Source organism: Drosophila pseudoobscura, chromosome 2, assembly GCF_009870125.1.
Source record: "Drosophila pseudoobscura strain MV-25-SWS-2005 chromosome 2, UCI_Dpse_MV25, whole genome shotgun sequence".
NCBI classification, from domain to species: Eukaryota; Metazoa; Arthropoda; class Insecta; order Diptera; family Drosophilidae; genus Drosophila; species Drosophila pseudoobscura.
This window is the reverse complement of record NC_046679.1, coordinates 19,970,884-19,985,429: the sequence shown is the minus strand read 5'-3', so window position 1 is coordinate 19,985,429 and position 14,546 is coordinate 19,970,884. Positions and strand designations below refer to the sequence as shown.

Sequence of the window (14,546 nt, the reverse complement as noted above, 5' to 3'; positions counted from 1 at the left end):
GGTTGTCTGTATGGATTAGTCATTGCAAGTGCAGGAGCAGGCAGGAGCAGGAAGCGTTGAGATTATATGATACGACGATATGCTAGCTGAACGAAATGGAAGTATCGAAGTGGAGTGCTTTTAGTTTTTGTTTTGAAATGTGAATGTTTGTTTTTTGTAATTTAGCTGAGAATCAGATCAGGACAGGACAAGTAACTCGATATAATGCAAACAAAACAAATGTAATTTTTAAGTTGTCCCAACCCCCCGCCCACTCCCTACCCCTCACACATACACACACACACATACAGACACACACATTTGCATTAAAAACAAAGTATATATATATATATATATATATATATATAAATATAAATGAATATAACTAGTAAGGATTTTAGTTAAGAGTTTTTACATTATAAATTTAAAAAACAAGAACTTTTGAAACACACTCATACACAGACACACACACACACGTACACGTTCACGCAGTGGGGCAGTCACCTTTTGTCAGGGGAAACGGGGAAAATTGATTTGCGTGCGGGAAACCCCTTGAACGAATCCCTAGAACCAACTGTAAAATCCTATATTTTGTGCAGCTAAAAAAAAGGGCGAGAAGAGAAGAGAGCCACACCCGAAATAGAAATTAGAAGGAAAAAAAACAAACATCTAAATTGTTTAGTGTTTAGAGTGAAGAATCGATTTATATATACAAAAAGGAAAAGAAAAAGAAAAAACAGCAAAACAAAATATATATAATACGAGTACGAGTATATATAGAGAGTGGGCACGCCTCGCGCCCCGAGTTTAGAGTGCAGCACACGCTTCGATTTTTAATTTTACAAAATATTATTATTGTGGTTATATATGTATATAATTATATTATAAATAATTGAAGCAAAACGACAAAAAATAAAAAAAACTTATATGTAATCGAAAAAGTAAAGCAAACACAAGTCGCTCGAATCATCTCTAGAAGACGTCTGTGGTGTAGACGCTGCGCTGTCGGGGCAAAGGAGCGCCGTGCTGTCGCGACATTTTTGTGTGCAGCTCCCGCAAGATCTCGCACTGGCGACCCGATATCTGCCGGAACTTGTCTATGGCTATGGGCAGCAGATTGTCAACCAGAAAGATTTTATTCTTCATCACAAAGTTGGGCTGCAAAATGGGGAATGAGTAAATTTCGGAGCAGAGCTAAAAATTAATATAGTCTCCCACTTACATCCACAGCCATGTCGCTGGGCGGCTTCAGTGAGTGATGGGCTATGAAGAGCTCCTTCAGCAGCAGTTCCAGCTTCTGCAGCAGCGTCTCGCACTTGGCCAGGCAGCCGCAGTGCTCGGTGAGCTGCAGAAAGTGTCGTATAAAGACCACCGTGGACTGGGTGAGGTTCATCCAAGTGTCGCCAGTGGCTTGGGCCCGCACATCGATGCCCAGGACATCCAGTTCGAGCAGCAATCGCTTCAGATTTGATTTTGTCTGCAGATTGTACGGCTGCCAGCTTTCCTCGGTGCGTCCCACCGAGTCCAGCAGACGCTCCTTGGACTCTTCGATCAGCGATTCGAGGGTGGTGCGCAGCAGACCCTCCAGATGATAGCTTATGTCGAGCCCAATCTCAGTTAGCTTTGTCGAGGGCTTACGCACACGCTCCACACACTTGGCCACCGTCTCCAGGGAGGTGCCTTTTGCGAGATAGTGTTTGATAAGCTGGCTGGCAAAGTACTGCAGCTCGGCGTTGCACCAGACGACAAGAGCTGCGGGAGAAAGCGGAAAGGAGTTCGTTTATGGGACAGATTGAAGAGGTAGTATTGTGCACACTTACCACTCACACACGCCGGTTGCTGCTCGAAGGCGGTGAGATAATCACACGCCACCTGTGTCAGATCACAGAAGAATAGCTCCGAGATATCGGCATTATTCCTACGCGCCTCGCGCTGCGATACCCTCAGACTGACGGCGCAGACCTTCAGCAGGGTGGCACTCGCCTGCCGATAGCGGCCCATCTCCACGAGTATCTTTAGCGGTCGCTTGGCAGACCTCAGGGCGATTTGCAAATTGCGATTATGACTATTCGAGAGCTCCTTGAGCAGGACATTGATCAGCTTGAGCTCCTGCTGCTTCACCTTGCTCTCAATGCTGTCCGCTTGTGGAACTTTCTTCCGGTTCTCGCCCTTTACGTACTCCTGTGTGCGCTTGATCAGCTCCTGGGCTTCCTCAAAGTGTCGCTGGGCCACCAGTGTTTGAATCTCCTCGCTGGCCGTGCTCAGCCACTCGGGCGTCTCGTCCTCCAGGGACTTGGGCTCTGTTGGCGTCTCGGGTTGGGGAGTGCTGCTAACCTTCTCTGGAGTGGATGACTTGGACGACTGCTGTTTGGCTCGCGTGGGGGGCTGCGGAGCCTGTCCCTTTTTCGACTTCTTTTGCTGATCGAAGCGAAAGGCTTCTTCGAGCTTTTCAATCCATTCTGTCTTGCCCGCTGCGGTAATACTTTGATATATCTTGGAGCCATCAGGCGTTATTATATTAATGGCATTTTTAACCCCATCCAAATCCTTGATATTGATCACGCCTATTTTCTTGGGATCGTATTCGGTGAGGAAGTCCAAACGCCTGAAAAGAAGAGGCCGTGTAAATCCTGTGCTTGTTTATATACCAAATAACACTCCTACTTGTCATGCTTCACTTTGCACACGATGAGCACATCGTTGAACAGAAAAAAGAACACCCGCTGAATGGGTCGGTAATCGTTTGCATCCAATTCGATTAAAGCGCCCTCATTGAGGAACGTCTTGCCCTCCAGATTGCCATTGAAACCCTGAACCATTTCCTTTACCGCGCGTGTGGCATGGCTGTTCTGCACATCATCGGCGGCGGCACTGCTCTCCGCCTCCACGCTGTCTGCCTTCAGGCGAGAGTTGGTCTTGCCATCGGTCATGGTGGCCAAGATGTTGCGTTGCTCGATGAGGATATGTGACAGCTGATACATTTCCGACTCGAGATCTAGGGGATGATCATGACATTCACTTTTTAGGGGGCGGATGCTTTTGTACAACTTACGCGATATCTCTTTGGCCGTTTGGATAAACTCCATGTAGTTCTTTTTGCATGTTTGCTTGAGAGTGGCCGCCGTCGTTTCATTGTAGGCCTCGATTTCCTTTTTTCGCTGCTGCAAATCGCTGCCGCCCACACACTCCCGGGTCAGCTCTTTGGTGTCTGCAATGTGTATAAACGTTTAGATGGTAAGTCCAATAGAAATTAGTATAGGTTTCCTACATTTATCCACACTAAAGTTGAAATCGTCGAATTCCTTCATGTTTGGTGCAGCAGGAGCCATTCGCAACGAAACGCAGAATATCATGGATTTGTGATGTCACCGTCTTCTGCTTGGTAGCTGCATTCGCCCGGTTGCGCTTACATAGCGAGTAACAACCTTATAATACGCGACACCTTGCACTCATTGTTTGTTGTGCTTCTTGATGAGTAATCTTTGAAATTCCGTCATTCCGTCTTCATATCAATCGTAATTAGAACTTGTAGTTGAAACATTGAGCAAAAATGGACTGGCTCTTCGGCAAAAAGATTAGCCCAGATGAGATGCTGCGCAAGAACCAGCGCGCCCTGAACAAGGCGATGCGGGACCTGGATCGCGAGCGGATGAAAATGGAACAGCAAGAGAAGAAAATCATCGCCGACATCAAGAAAATGGCCAAGGAGGGCCAAATGGATGCAGTGAAGATCATGGCCAAGGATCTGGTGCGCACGCGGCGCTATGCGAAGAAATTCATGCTCATGAAGGCAAACATTCAAGCGGTTTCCCTCAAAATTCAGACGCTCAAGTCCCAGAACACAATGGCCCAGGCAATGAAAGGTGGGTGGGAATGGGATGGGAATGCAGTCGTTCGCTGATTCACTTTCTGTAATCTTGGAATTTTCCCTATTTTTAGGTGTCACCAAGGCCATGCAGAACATGAACCGCCAGCTGAATCTCCCACAAATACAAAAGATCCTGCAGGACTTTGAAAAGCAATCGGAAATGATGGACATGAAGGAGGAGATGATTAACGACGCCATCGACGATGCCATGGAGGACGAGGGTGACGAGGAGGAGACCGATGCCGTCGTTTCACAAGTGCTCGACGAGTTGGGCCTGCAGTTGGGCGAGCAATTGGGAGACCTGCCCAATGCCTCCGGCTCGCTGTCGATAGCTGGCGGTGTTGGGGCGCAGAAGACTCCTGCGGCTGTGGCTGCCGGTGGTGTGGGAGCAGGCGGGGCTGGTGGCGGCGGCGGCGGTGGTGGGTCAGGTGCTGGCGGTGGAGCAGCTGGTGGTAGCGGTGGCACCTCGCCCATGTCCGATGCGGATGCCGACCTTCAGGCGCGTCTGGACAAACTACGAAAGGACTAAGTCTGAGAGAATCTGCCTGCCGTTTTCCAATCATATTTTTATAAAAGAGATGCCTACCTGTTTCATCTCGCTTTCGTGTATTTTTGAAGTGCAAATGTTATTAAATAGAGTGCTTGTTCAGCTCCCCGCTTGTTCCACCCAATTCCAGACGGAAAATCGATGAGTAATTGCACAGCGTTCGTTCTTAAATTTCAATAACAAGCGTATATATGTATATTTTTGACAGTTCGGAATGGAGGATAAACTTTCTACAACTAAGACAAGGCTACAAGCACACAAAATAATTAAACAAAGAGCTGAAGAGATAACATTTCACTTGGAGGCTATTACGCCATCTAGAAACCGCTGGTCATAAAGGTGCGCTCCACCTCCCTGAAAACCTGGTCGGCATCGGGGCTGGCATCGATCCTCTTCACCTGGCCGGCGTCGTCAAAGTACTTGATGATGGGCATCGAATCGTTGTTATACGTCTGGATGCGCTTCTTGAGACTCTCCAGATTGTCGTCGGAGCGTCCGGAGCCGCCCTGACCCCTGATCAAACAGCGTTTGACACAGACCTCCTCGTCGCAGTCGAAGAAGAGAACGAATTGCACATCCACTTTATCGGACATCTGACGGTTCCAACCGTCCAGATTGTCCTGGTTCCGAGGAAAGCCGTCAATGAGGAAGAGCGATTTTCCCGAGTTCTTCATTGCGTTTTCCAGCAGCGAACACGTGATCTCAACGGGCACGATTTTCCCATTACGTATGTAATCCTCAATCAGCGAGCCAAACTCTGAACCCTCTCGCGTCCTCTCCTCCCTCAGTAGGTCGCCCGCGGACAAGTGCGTGAAGAGGAAACGATTCACGATTTTGGAGCATTGCGTGCCCTTGCCCGCACCAGGGCCACCTAGAACAAACACAACCTTTGGCTTCACACTACTGGTCATGATGATGGGTTGGAGGATGTGTTTGCTGAGGTAAGAGGTTCTGCAGAAATTTCTCGCTTTGGAATGAGGAAAATGCTGCGTCAGCGTTAGTTGTTGTTGTCCGACTCCTAACCCACACTCTAATGCTCTCGGTACTCGCGCAAAAGCCCGCCACATTGACAAATGAAGCTAATTGGCTGCGTGGTATGTGTATATAGGCACGTTTGAGACACCACCAACCACCATTTTCCAATGGAGAGTTCCAGTCAGCTGTTATTAGCTCACGCGTTTGCCAGCCCTGGCCGCACCCACGTCGGAATTCGAATGGCAACAACCTTTTGCATGTACTATAATTATTCATTAATTTACTGCAAAATATATGCAAGTATCGCATGAAATCTTATAAACTTTTGTTGTCTACAAATTGATCTGTTTTAATCTATTTTACATTTGCTGTTTTCTGTTAAATAAGCTGCGCTTGGTTGTTCTGAAGCAAGTCAGCCACTAGTTGATATGGAATAATATGTTGGGAGCCGGGCGCCATGTCGACCTCCTCATCGTCGACGCCCACAATCACAGCCGGCACTAAAACGTAAAGAAGATCATGCATTGAATTGGCAATTCCCTCTCAAAGATTGAAGCTAAATATTCACCTGCCACATTTGCCTTGAGAAAGACATGACTCATGAGGTTGGGGACAACGATCCTTTGGTCGAGCTCGCCACGCTGCTGGTTGGGCATGTACTGGGTGGCCACCTTGTGGAAGTACTCATCTACATGTCCTTGGAATTCCTTGGCAAATTTCGTCTCCTCCGGCGACAGGCGTTTGTCGTCCGGCTCTCGAGTCTCCTCCTGGTTAAGTATGTGCTGGGTAAAGGTCTCGATTTTCTGCAGGCGGCATCTCAAGTAGCTGGCCATGATGTAGCGTACACGTTCCAGCTCCATACTGTGCACCACAGCTCGGAAGTCGTTCTTGTCCAAGTCCCTCATCTGCTCCTCCATATGAGACACCTGGGAGACCATCAGCTCCAGCATGTCGGTCTGGTTGGGCAGTATTTCGGGGGCACACATTTCATTGATCCAAGCAGTCTCCAGAATCTCGAGCACCTGTTGATTCCGCAGAAGTGGATCATACATTTTAGGATGTCTTAAGAAACGCTAACCTTTTGTGCCGTTATTTGCTCTACATCGTCATCATCTTCCTCGTCATCATTGACCAAGGCAGCCTCAGCGTCAACATCATTCTCCGCTTGAAGATCGGCAGTAATCTCGTCATCCGACATAACTTTCCGGCTTTTTTTTTGTTTACTTATTTCCCAACTTTTGGCGCAAAAGGAGCAAATGTATAACGTTTCCTGCGAATGGCATAATTCTGCGAGCGGTCACACTGTTCTTCCATATTTCACGTGTGTTTATTTTTTAAGGGTTTTTCTGTGTTCTGTTTTGGTTATTAGTCGGGAGATCGACGAATTTGTTTGAGCAAAGACATTTTGGAACGCCCTTCGGTGCGGTAATATTGCAGATTTCCCTTCAGTTTCTTCAGCTTTGCGATGGCAGCCACACAACAAACGGAATTCCAAAAGAATTTTCGACTAATTGTTGAGAAGATCTTCAACAATTGGCAGAACTTGAGGCTCGCCGTGGAGCATGGAATGGGCGGACGCAATGGCCAGCAGGTGAGCCCACTTCTACATGAATTTTTAGCCTTTTTCTAACCTAAAATAAATTCGCTGCTAGGTGGCCATCCAAATCATGGACTACACATATCAATACTGTGTAGGCAACGAAAACATCACGCAGGGCGAGCTCCAGGAGGTGCTCGAAGAGCTCATGGACCAGGAATTCAACACGCTGTGCGACGATAATTCCATACCAGAAATTTGTCGGAATCTGCTGCGTTACAAGCAGATGGCCCAGCAGAACCAATATCCAGAGATTGAAACAGAGCTCAGCAAACTGCCACCCGGCAAAGAGTGGCTGCGTCCCGATGTCAAAGTAACGTACACACCGGTAGACGGTGACTCGTCTTCGGACGACGACGAAGACATGGACGAAGACGGCGATGATGATGATGAAATGGATGAGAGCGAGGAGGATGAGGCTCCTAGCGGCAGCGGCCGCGTCACTCGCTCTCAGACACGCAAGCAGAAGGCTGGGGAATTCGTTGAGCCCGAAGATGGCTGGACAACGGTCCGAAGAAAATGAATTTCTTGAACGGAATAAAAGTAATTTGTTAGTTTTTTTAGTTGTAATATGCTGTATTCACTTCTTGTAGGTCAAGGAATCTTAGTGGGGCTATGGGTGCTCGCGTTATGGGCTTGTGCGATGTCTTGCACATATTGCAGTTGATTGGCGTCGGCTTCTTTTGTTTTGTTGGGGAATCTTTGGAATTCTTGAGCTGTGACCAGGATGTAAATGCTGTGCCCTTGGGTAGAGCTAGTTTGGGGTCCACCACGGAATGAATCGAATCAACATTGACAGTCAGCGACATATTAATGGCCGGATAGATAAGGAAAGCGAAAAACCAGGCAAACATCAGCACCAAAAATGGCACAAAAACTGCAAAATATTTGTCTGGCAAGTAGGGTTGCAGACCAAACTCAAACGGCAGGAGCGCCCAAGCCACGTATACAATAAACAGAACCGTAAACAGCATATAGAACGCAAAGCCATAGATGGCTCTATGCGGAGTCGGAGCCGGACTGTGCTCCGGCATTGTCTTGCTGTGGCGCCTCTGGTTCCGCTGATGTTGGGTCCCCAAACTGCTTGATGGTGTCCTGGCAGAGCAGCAGCGCCTCGAAGAACGAACTAATGGCCGTGCGCAGATTTTTCACTTGGTCCGCACAGAAATGCACCACCAAAACGTCCCTTTCCAAGTTCAGCGTTTTCTGGACAAAATTTCGGCGAGGCTCCTTGTCAACACTCAAGACACGATAGGCGATTTCGGCTAAGCGTGGCGTCTCAAACGGCAATCTTAGGGTTCTGTTGTAGAAGACATTATCTAAAATGAATGCTTCATGTTTAAATATAAAATAGCTTACGATTCACATGGCTTAACAGCAACTGGTGGCATTATAAAATTATTAATTGAAAAGTTTATCTCGAATGATAGCGTAAAATGCGAATGGCAAATAATGAAGAAGTAGCAGCACCGGGAACTTGTTTACCTCCCGATCAGCTGTTCACCCACTCTGCAGTAAACAGAAGTCGTGTATAAAAATAGCCAATTAAAATTCAAATAAAAACTTCCAGTTTGTATTTTCTTTATTACAAATTGCTTCCACGTCCAAAACTAATGTTTCCACCAAGATCCCTAAGTATCAATTTACTTCTTGGACTTGACGACGCCTTTGGGTGCGGGTTTCTTGCCAGCGGCCTTCACGCCAGTTTTTCCGGCGGTCTTGCCAGCGGGCTTCTTGGTAGCGCCAGCCTTTGTGGGCTTCTTGACCTCCACCTTCTTGACTGGCTTCACGAGTGCCTCGCGCTGACTCTTCAGGGCCTTGACAATCTTCTGCTCCTCAATGAGGAAAGCGCGGACAATGCGCTCGCGCAGGCAGCCATGGCACAGGACACCACCGTAGGTGCGGGCCACGGTCTTGAGGCGCTTGGACATGCGTGGGCGCTCGCTTGGGCGGGATGGGGTGATGCCCTTAAGCTTCTCCTTGCACTGGCCGCAGCGTGGGACGGTCTTGTTCTTCTTCACATACTGGTACACCAGACGGCCGCCGGGAGTGCGCACACTGTAAACAAATGATTGATCAGAATTCAGCAAGAATTATTGTACCTTATTATCTACTTACATGCGCCTCTTGTTGGAGCGGGTGTTGTAGGACAGACGCCTCCTCAAAGTCAATCGCTGCACCATTTTGCGGCTGCCACCCAAACAAAGTCATTATCGCAAACAAATTCACAGCGAAAAACGGGCCAAGAAAATGTCATAAAATGGAGGGGAAAAACAATGCAATTGCTCATAAGTAAACTGTGAAACCATAGTTGGCATGTTTGTCCATCATCTCATATCACAATTGGCCATATTTCGATGTTCAATCGCAGGATGTCGGCGGATTATACGGAAATCGAGCATACGTACTTTGTAAAAAAACCAAAAGAGAGGGAAATAGAGGTGTGACCGCGTAGTTGTCGAAAAAAAATACGGTCCGACCCTCAGAAATATTAACCCACCTAAGCCCCCTTTATTTAATTAGGTGAACAACTTTAGTTAAACTGCGGACAAAGGTACTGTTTGCCAACTATTCTTGTAGACTCATCATAACCTTCTTCATTACTTGCAAAAACCTTACGATATCATTCACCTGAACTGCGCTAAAATTCTTCAAGATTCATAATTTTCGTAGAGAGTATTAAATACCCACTGGCCAACAATGGGTTAATTGTTCTCTGTCTATAGCAGTCATATTCCTCGAGTTTGATATTAGATTTGATATTGCTAGCTAGGCAGGACCCCCAGCCCTGCCCACATTATTTTATATGTTTGATTAATCAATTTTGTTCAAGATAAACTACTCTTCAGTACTTGCATGTGTTGTATTTTGACTAAAACATGGCTTACAAGTTAATGTAATGGAATGAGACTCACTGTTGTCAACCGGTTAGAGATGAAATTTTTTAAAAATTTAGGAGTCCCAAATAAATATACCTTACAGCACTATCCGCAGTGATACTTCGAGATATATCGATGACTGGACGTCGACCACCACTAAGTTAAACACGCGCACATTTTGTAAATAAAAACGTGAATTGTTCGGTTTTTAACGATAAGATGAGTTTCCTTAAACCCAAGACCCACATCGAGCAGGGGGACATTGTGATCCTATACTTAAGTGTCAATTCGATGCATGCCATTGAGGCGGTGCCCACAATAGTGAACAAAAAGGGCGAAACCATACAACACATCTTCCAGACGAATTATGGCTCTCTCAAGGTGGAAAGTCAGTTGACATTTGGTTTGCAGTGCTTCGGTTAACTTGTTGCTGATGAACTCTCGATTTCAGGCATCATTGGCGTCGAGTACGGCAGCCGCGTGGAGCTCTCCAAGGGCTGGGCCAATGTGCTCCAGCCCACACCTGAGCTATGGACACAAACTTTGCCGCATCGCACTCAGATCATCTACACGCCGGATATAAGTATGATTCTGCACCAGCTGGAGGTGCGACCCGGTGCCGTTGTCATCGAATCTGGAACAGGTTCCGGCTCTCTGTCCCACTACTTCCTGCGCGCCCTCAAGCCCACCGGCCATCTGCATACGTTCGATTTCCATGAGGCTCGCGCCGACCAGGCACGCGATGAGTTTAAGCGACACGGCCTCGCCGCATTCGTAACCGTCTATCACAGGGATGTGTGCAATTTGGGTTTCAGCAGCGAACTGGACGGGGCCGCCGATGCGGTATTCTTGGATCTGCCCGCACCGGATTTGGCTGTGCCGCATGCATTCAAGGCGTTGAAGTTGTCTGGTAAGTGAAGAGAACGCTCGCTCGCGTTGACAACAAGTTGTCAGCGCCCTTTAGCGGTCGCCGAGGCCCGGCCTGGCCTGGTCGGCAATCAAGACTCCCAGTGAAGCGGTCAGTCAGTCAGTCAGGCTGCCATTTCATTGTGCCTGACATTGAATGAGGCCGCTTTTGACACTTGATGTGGCCACGGCAGGCTGCTGGCTGGTCAACGTTTGTCATTAGGGGAATTGGAACTTCGATTGTTCGTCAGGCGAATGCAGAAAAAGCTACCCAAAGAAAAGCAAAAAATGAAGGGAAAAATATACGATCTTAAGAAACTAAAATATTTAACAAATACAAACAATTTTGCAATACAATACAAATCTCAGTTTAAGTCATAGTATAAACCTTTGATTTCCCCTTCTCCTCACTCTTAGGCGGCCGCTTTTGCTCATTCTCCCCGTGCATTGAGCAGTCACAGCGCTGCATCCAAGAACTGACCAAACTGGGCTTCAACGAGATCTGCTCCATGGAGGTACTGCAGCAGGAGAGCGTCATCAAGACCCGTTCCCTGCCCGTCGTCGATTTGGAGTTTCTCAAATCGCCCAAAACTAATGAGACGACAGCCCAGACCACACCCAGCGCTGAAGAGAGTAAAACGCCCAAGGAGCTGAAGAAGTACTTAACGTCAAGCAATCCCCAAACGCTGCCGGGGCACACAGGCTTCCTCACCTTCGCCACCCTTCCGCCCAATATACCAAAAGCTTGATTAATAAACGTGCATTTCATTTTATTAATTGTTTCGTCGCTTCATCACCCGTCAAAGGAGTAGGAGTACGAGTTCGAGTACTCCTCGAAAAACTTCCGCTCGGTGCTCTTGAAAGATCCGCAGTGGTAGCAACGTTGCTGCTGCAGCGGCTGCTGGGTCTTGCGGTTCCAGGACTTCCGAGGCGGTGCCCAGGGCGTACGCTGCTCGGGTATGGCCACCTCGGTACGTTCCGGATTGCCACTGCAGGTGGGACAGCGGCCCACCACTGTGGGCTTGGGCAGCGTGCCGTAGATCTGCGGACCCGGCGGCTGATTGCCATAAATGGTGACAATCTCTGGCAGACTGGAGTAGGGACGTGTGTAAAATTGCTTCTCGCGGTTCAGGAAACTGTAAGGAAGCACATTAATACTGCTACTGGAAATATCTATCTAAAATGGTACTCACTTGGGTGGCGGCTCCAGCCAGAGATTGTTGATTCGTTTCGTTCTCATGATGTCACCCAGCTTCTGCAGCAGCCGTAGATTTTCACGCTCGATCTGCTGCTGACGCTCTCGCTCGTTCTGCTGTTTCTTCCACTTGCGTTGGACGTGCTCGTGGATGCGCGGCGTATGCGTATCGATGGCCGGGCGGGCAGACATCACCTTCTCGCGGTGCTGGGCATAGCGTAGCTGCTCCCAGGGCTGCTGTAGCAATTTGTCGCGGCGTGAGATCATCCTCCAGGCAGGCTCCTCAAGACTCAAGGGTGTGATGGATAAGCGGTCGGTGGATGGGTTAGCGGGTTTTCTCGACTGTCTGCACACATGTTTACAGGCACAAACAAACAGCGGTGCGTCCATAACAACCTTGCCAGGACAACGGACGCAGTACCGCACTCCACAAATATTGCACAATCATGCTAAGATTAAGTCCAACGGCAACGGTTGCCATTGTGGAACGGGCCGCACAACGGCGGCGGCGGCAGCGCTTTGCTCAAGCTGTCCGGAGTGTCTATCCGCGGAGTGACATCTCCAGTGACTTGACTTGCAAATTTGCGGCCAGTGCCAGTGCCAGTACCAGTGCCGGTGCAACTGCAACTGCAACTGCATTTGCTGCAGTTGTTACATAATTCTGGGCCGGCTCTCTCCCTCTCTCTCTCTGGCTGGCTGGCTGGCTGCTTGTTAGGTCCGAAAGTTCTGTGTAGTAGCCGCTCCTTGGGCTTGGAGGTACTTGGTGTGGCGGCAAAAGTTCCTTTCTTCTTTTAGCTGCTTCTTCAGCCTGCTGCTGCGACTGCTGCTGCTGTTGCTCATATGTCAACCGGCAGTTGTTGCATGCAACTTGTTGCTGTTACTGCTGTTTCTCTTGCTGTTTCTGCCGTTCTAAATAATCCTCGTTTAGTGTTTTGATGGATGTTAAGTGCCCCGATGCCTGGTGCACCAGAAACATTCGTTCAATAAGATTCAATCATTTTGCATTCAATCAAACTTGGGTTCTCGGTAATCTTCACTTCCATTTCCCGTCCAGTGTTTTTGCCATTCCCATCCCAGAAAAAAACAAGCCGCCTGTCAAAAACTGATATTCGGTAACAATTGTACGCCGTTTGAAGTTGATTAGCCCCCCGTTGTTGCTTACAAAAAGGTGTCTATTGTGCGTGTTGCATGCAGCTAGGCAATGCCAATAGGAGTACTTGTTACCACAACTCGCTCGATCGGGGGCGGTGGCGGGGGGCGTGAGTCTGCACTATTGAACAAATTAAAAGATCCCAAGCCGGTCTTTATTGGTCAGTTAATTGGAAGATCCGTACTCTGATAGGACCAACGTGTTGCTTATCACAGCTCACCTTGTTATGCGGCCCCCATTGTCTTGGCTTTGTCTACAGCAAATTATCTTGTTTGATGAATCGACAACTGTAACGAATTTTCACTTGGCTTGGGTCTCTCTCTCTCTCTCTCTGCGCCAAAGAGCTCGGCTGCTGCTCCAGGGGGAGTCCATGTCGATGTCGATGGCGGCCCCATGCATTTCACCTTTACCTGAAAAGCATTTGCCCAGCTGTTGACTCCGTCACTAAACACCTGCTTAGTTGTGCATAAATTTCATTTGGAAATGATTATTTTTATTGAAAATATTTTCATAAAATGGCATATAATTGTGCCGGCTCTGTGGTCTGCCTGGCTGGCTGGCTGTGTGTGTTTTTTTGCCTGCCTGCCTGCCTGCCTGGGTGTGTGTCAGTTGGGGAGGGTGCAGCCTTACGCCCGCCAGGCAATATGGCCAGTTTCTCACCTTTAGAAGCCGGCCCCAAAGTCTCAGATATACTCTGTGGAGAGACGAGCAAAACAAAAATTGATGGCAGTGAGTGCTGCAGTGTGGATTACACCCGAATGGTCTTGGACTTGGGTGATTAAATGAATACCCTTTAAGGTAAACATACACTCAGTATGTTTCCTTTGAAACATTTCTTAAATTGTTTTTATTTGAACGTTAACTTCTTTTGCTAAAATTGTAAAAACTTGATCAAATAGCGCATTTTTATACCACTTTTACTTGACTTTTTGTCTCTGGATTCTTTGATTTTCTTCCCCTATTTTATTTATTTTATTATAATTAATTCGATTTTTGGTAATTAATTTAGGATTTAGTCTGGAAATATATATACTGTCTCTATATTTCATTTGCTAGAAATTCTTTTAAAATGTTATCGTTATTCCAAAGAATTCCTTTATAAAAAACAACAAATCTTTTCTCGATTAGAAAACTGTTAATAAATGTTAGTTTTTGATTCCCAAAAACAATTTAATCATTTTATTCCAAATAAAGAATTAAAGAACCCATACTTTTCCTTTTCTTTCTCGATATGCCCACACTTTATGTAGCGCACAGAAAAGGTGAATATTTTTTTTTTGGTGTTGTTTAGGTTAGTCCTCGCATATCATACAAAGTGTACATGGCCAATACTGTGGTCCTGTCCATTTATTACAACATGAGCCGGCCAACAGCAACCACAACAACTGCAAAAAGTCAGTTGAAAACTGCGATTTGCTGTCAGCTAATAATAATAATTTCGATATTGAAA

The 14,546-nt window shown here is 47.2% G+C and overlaps 10 protein-coding genes across 11 annotated transcripts; 3 read left to right on the top strand and 7 right to left on the bottom strand.

Moving 5' to 3' along the window:
* Positions 1-157: 157 nt before the first annotated feature.
* On the bottom strand, positions 158-3,388 carry Exo84 (exocyst 84). 2 transcript variants are annotated; one of them, XM_001359132.4, is made up of 6 exons: positions 3,248-3,388; positions 3,032-3,187; positions 2,644-2,974; positions 1,800-2,584; positions 1,202-1,731; positions 158-1,137 (listed from the first exon to the last, which is right to left on the bottom strand). In XM_001359132.4, exons 1-6 carry the CDS (start codon positions 3,330-3,332, stop codon positions 952-954), a joined length of 2,073 nt encoding a protein of 690 aa, XP_001359169.3. In that variant the 5' UTR covers positions 3,333-3,388; the 3' UTR covers positions 158-951. The 2 variants fall into 2 exon arrangements, with proteins under 2 accessions (XP_001359169.3, XP_033232571.1); XM_033376680.1 differs by having other exon boundaries at positions 2,644-3,187.
* Positions 3,389-3,495: 107 nt separating this feature from the next.
* On the top strand, positions 3,496-4,543 carry Vps2 (vacuolar protein sorting 2). The gene is made up of 2 exons (XM_001359131.5): positions 3,496-3,842; positions 3,919-4,543. Exons 1-2 carry the CDS (start codon positions 3,530-3,532, stop codon positions 4,374-4,376), a joined length of 771 nt encoding a protein of 256 aa, XP_001359168.3. The 5' UTR covers positions 3,496-3,529; the 3' UTR covers positions 4,377-4,543.
* A 17-nt stretch (positions 4,544-4,560) lies between these two features.
* Cmpk (cytidine/uridine monophosphate kinase Dak1) lies at positions 4,561-5,542 on the bottom strand. Its single transcript, XM_001359130.5, has one exon. The coding sequence runs from the start codon at positions 5,459-5,461 to the stop codon at positions 4,712-4,714; it is 750 nt and encodes a 249-aa protein (XP_001359167.2). The 5' UTR covers positions 5,462-5,542; the 3' UTR covers positions 4,561-4,711.
* A 122-nt stretch (positions 5,543-5,664) lies between these two features.
* Sld5 (DNA replication complex GINS protein Sld5) lies at positions 5,665-6,654 on the bottom strand. Its single transcript, XM_001359129.5, has 3 exons — positions 6,448-6,654; positions 5,938-6,391; positions 5,665-5,869 (listed from the first exon to the last, which is right to left on the bottom strand). Exons 1-3 carry the CDS (start codon positions 6,565-6,567, stop codon positions 5,748-5,750), a joined length of 696 nt encoding a protein of 231 aa, XP_001359166.2. The 5' UTR covers positions 6,568-6,654; the 3' UTR covers positions 5,665-5,747.
* A 19-nt stretch (positions 6,655-6,673) lies between these two features.
* On the top strand, positions 6,674-7,536 carry LOC4802198 (pre-rRNA-processing protein TSR2 homolog). The gene is made up of 2 exons (XM_001359128.4): positions 6,674-6,960; positions 7,022-7,536. The coding sequence occupies exons 1-2, from the start codon at positions 6,835-6,837 to the stop codon at positions 7,487-7,489; spliced, it is 594 nt and encodes a 197-aa protein (XP_001359165.2). The 5' UTR covers positions 6,674-6,834; the 3' UTR covers positions 7,490-7,536.
* PIG-P (phosphatidylinositol glycan anchor biosynthesis class P) lies at positions 7,505-8,027 on the bottom strand. The gene has a single exon (XM_002137620.3). The coding sequence runs from the start codon at positions 7,998-8,000 to the stop codon at positions 7,527-7,529; it is 474 nt and encodes a 157-aa protein (XP_002137656.1). The 5' UTR covers positions 8,001-8,027; the 3' UTR covers positions 7,505-7,526.
* Tcs6 (Threonyl-carbamoyl synthesis 6) lies at positions 7,928-8,432 on the bottom strand. The gene is made up of 2 exons (XM_033376681.1): positions 8,326-8,432; positions 7,928-8,266 (listed from the first exon to the last, which is right to left on the bottom strand). Exons 1-2 carry the CDS (start codon positions 8,355-8,357, stop codon positions 7,966-7,968), a joined length of 333 nt encoding a protein of 110 aa, XP_033232572.1. The 5' UTR covers positions 8,358-8,432; the 3' UTR covers positions 7,928-7,965.
* Positions 8,433-8,529: 97 nt separating this feature from the next.
* Positions 8,530-9,526, bottom strand: RpL34a (Ribosomal protein L34a). Its single transcript, XM_002137619.4, has 3 exons — positions 9,375-9,526; positions 9,085-9,156; positions 8,530-9,024 (listed from the first exon to the last, which is right to left on the bottom strand). Exons 2-3 carry the CDS (start codon positions 9,147-9,149, stop codon positions 8,610-8,612), a joined length of 480 nt encoding a protein of 159 aa, XP_002137655.2. The 5' UTR covers positions 9,150-9,156; positions 9,375-9,526; the 3' UTR covers positions 8,530-8,609.
* Positions 9,527-9,942: 416 nt separating this feature from the next.
* Positions 9,943-11,528, top strand: Trmt61 (tRNA methyltransferase 61). Its single transcript, XM_001359126.4, has 3 exons — positions 9,943-10,233; positions 10,297-10,755; positions 11,169-11,528. The coding sequence occupies exons 1-3, from the start codon at positions 10,065-10,067 to the stop codon at positions 11,498-11,500; spliced, it is 960 nt and encodes a 319-aa protein (XP_001359163.2). The 5' UTR covers positions 9,943-10,064; the 3' UTR covers positions 11,501-11,528.
* On the bottom strand, positions 11,505-13,501 carry LOC4802194 (uncharacterized). Its single transcript, XM_001359125.4, has 2 exons — positions 11,945-13,501; positions 11,505-11,887 (listed from the first exon to the last, which is right to left on the bottom strand). The coding sequence occupies exons 1-2, from the start codon at positions 12,334-12,336 to the stop codon at positions 11,545-11,547; spliced, it is 735 nt and encodes a 244-aa protein (XP_001359162.4). The 5' UTR covers positions 12,337-13,501; the 3' UTR covers positions 11,505-11,544.
* Positions 13,502-14,546: the final 1,045 nt, after the last annotated feature.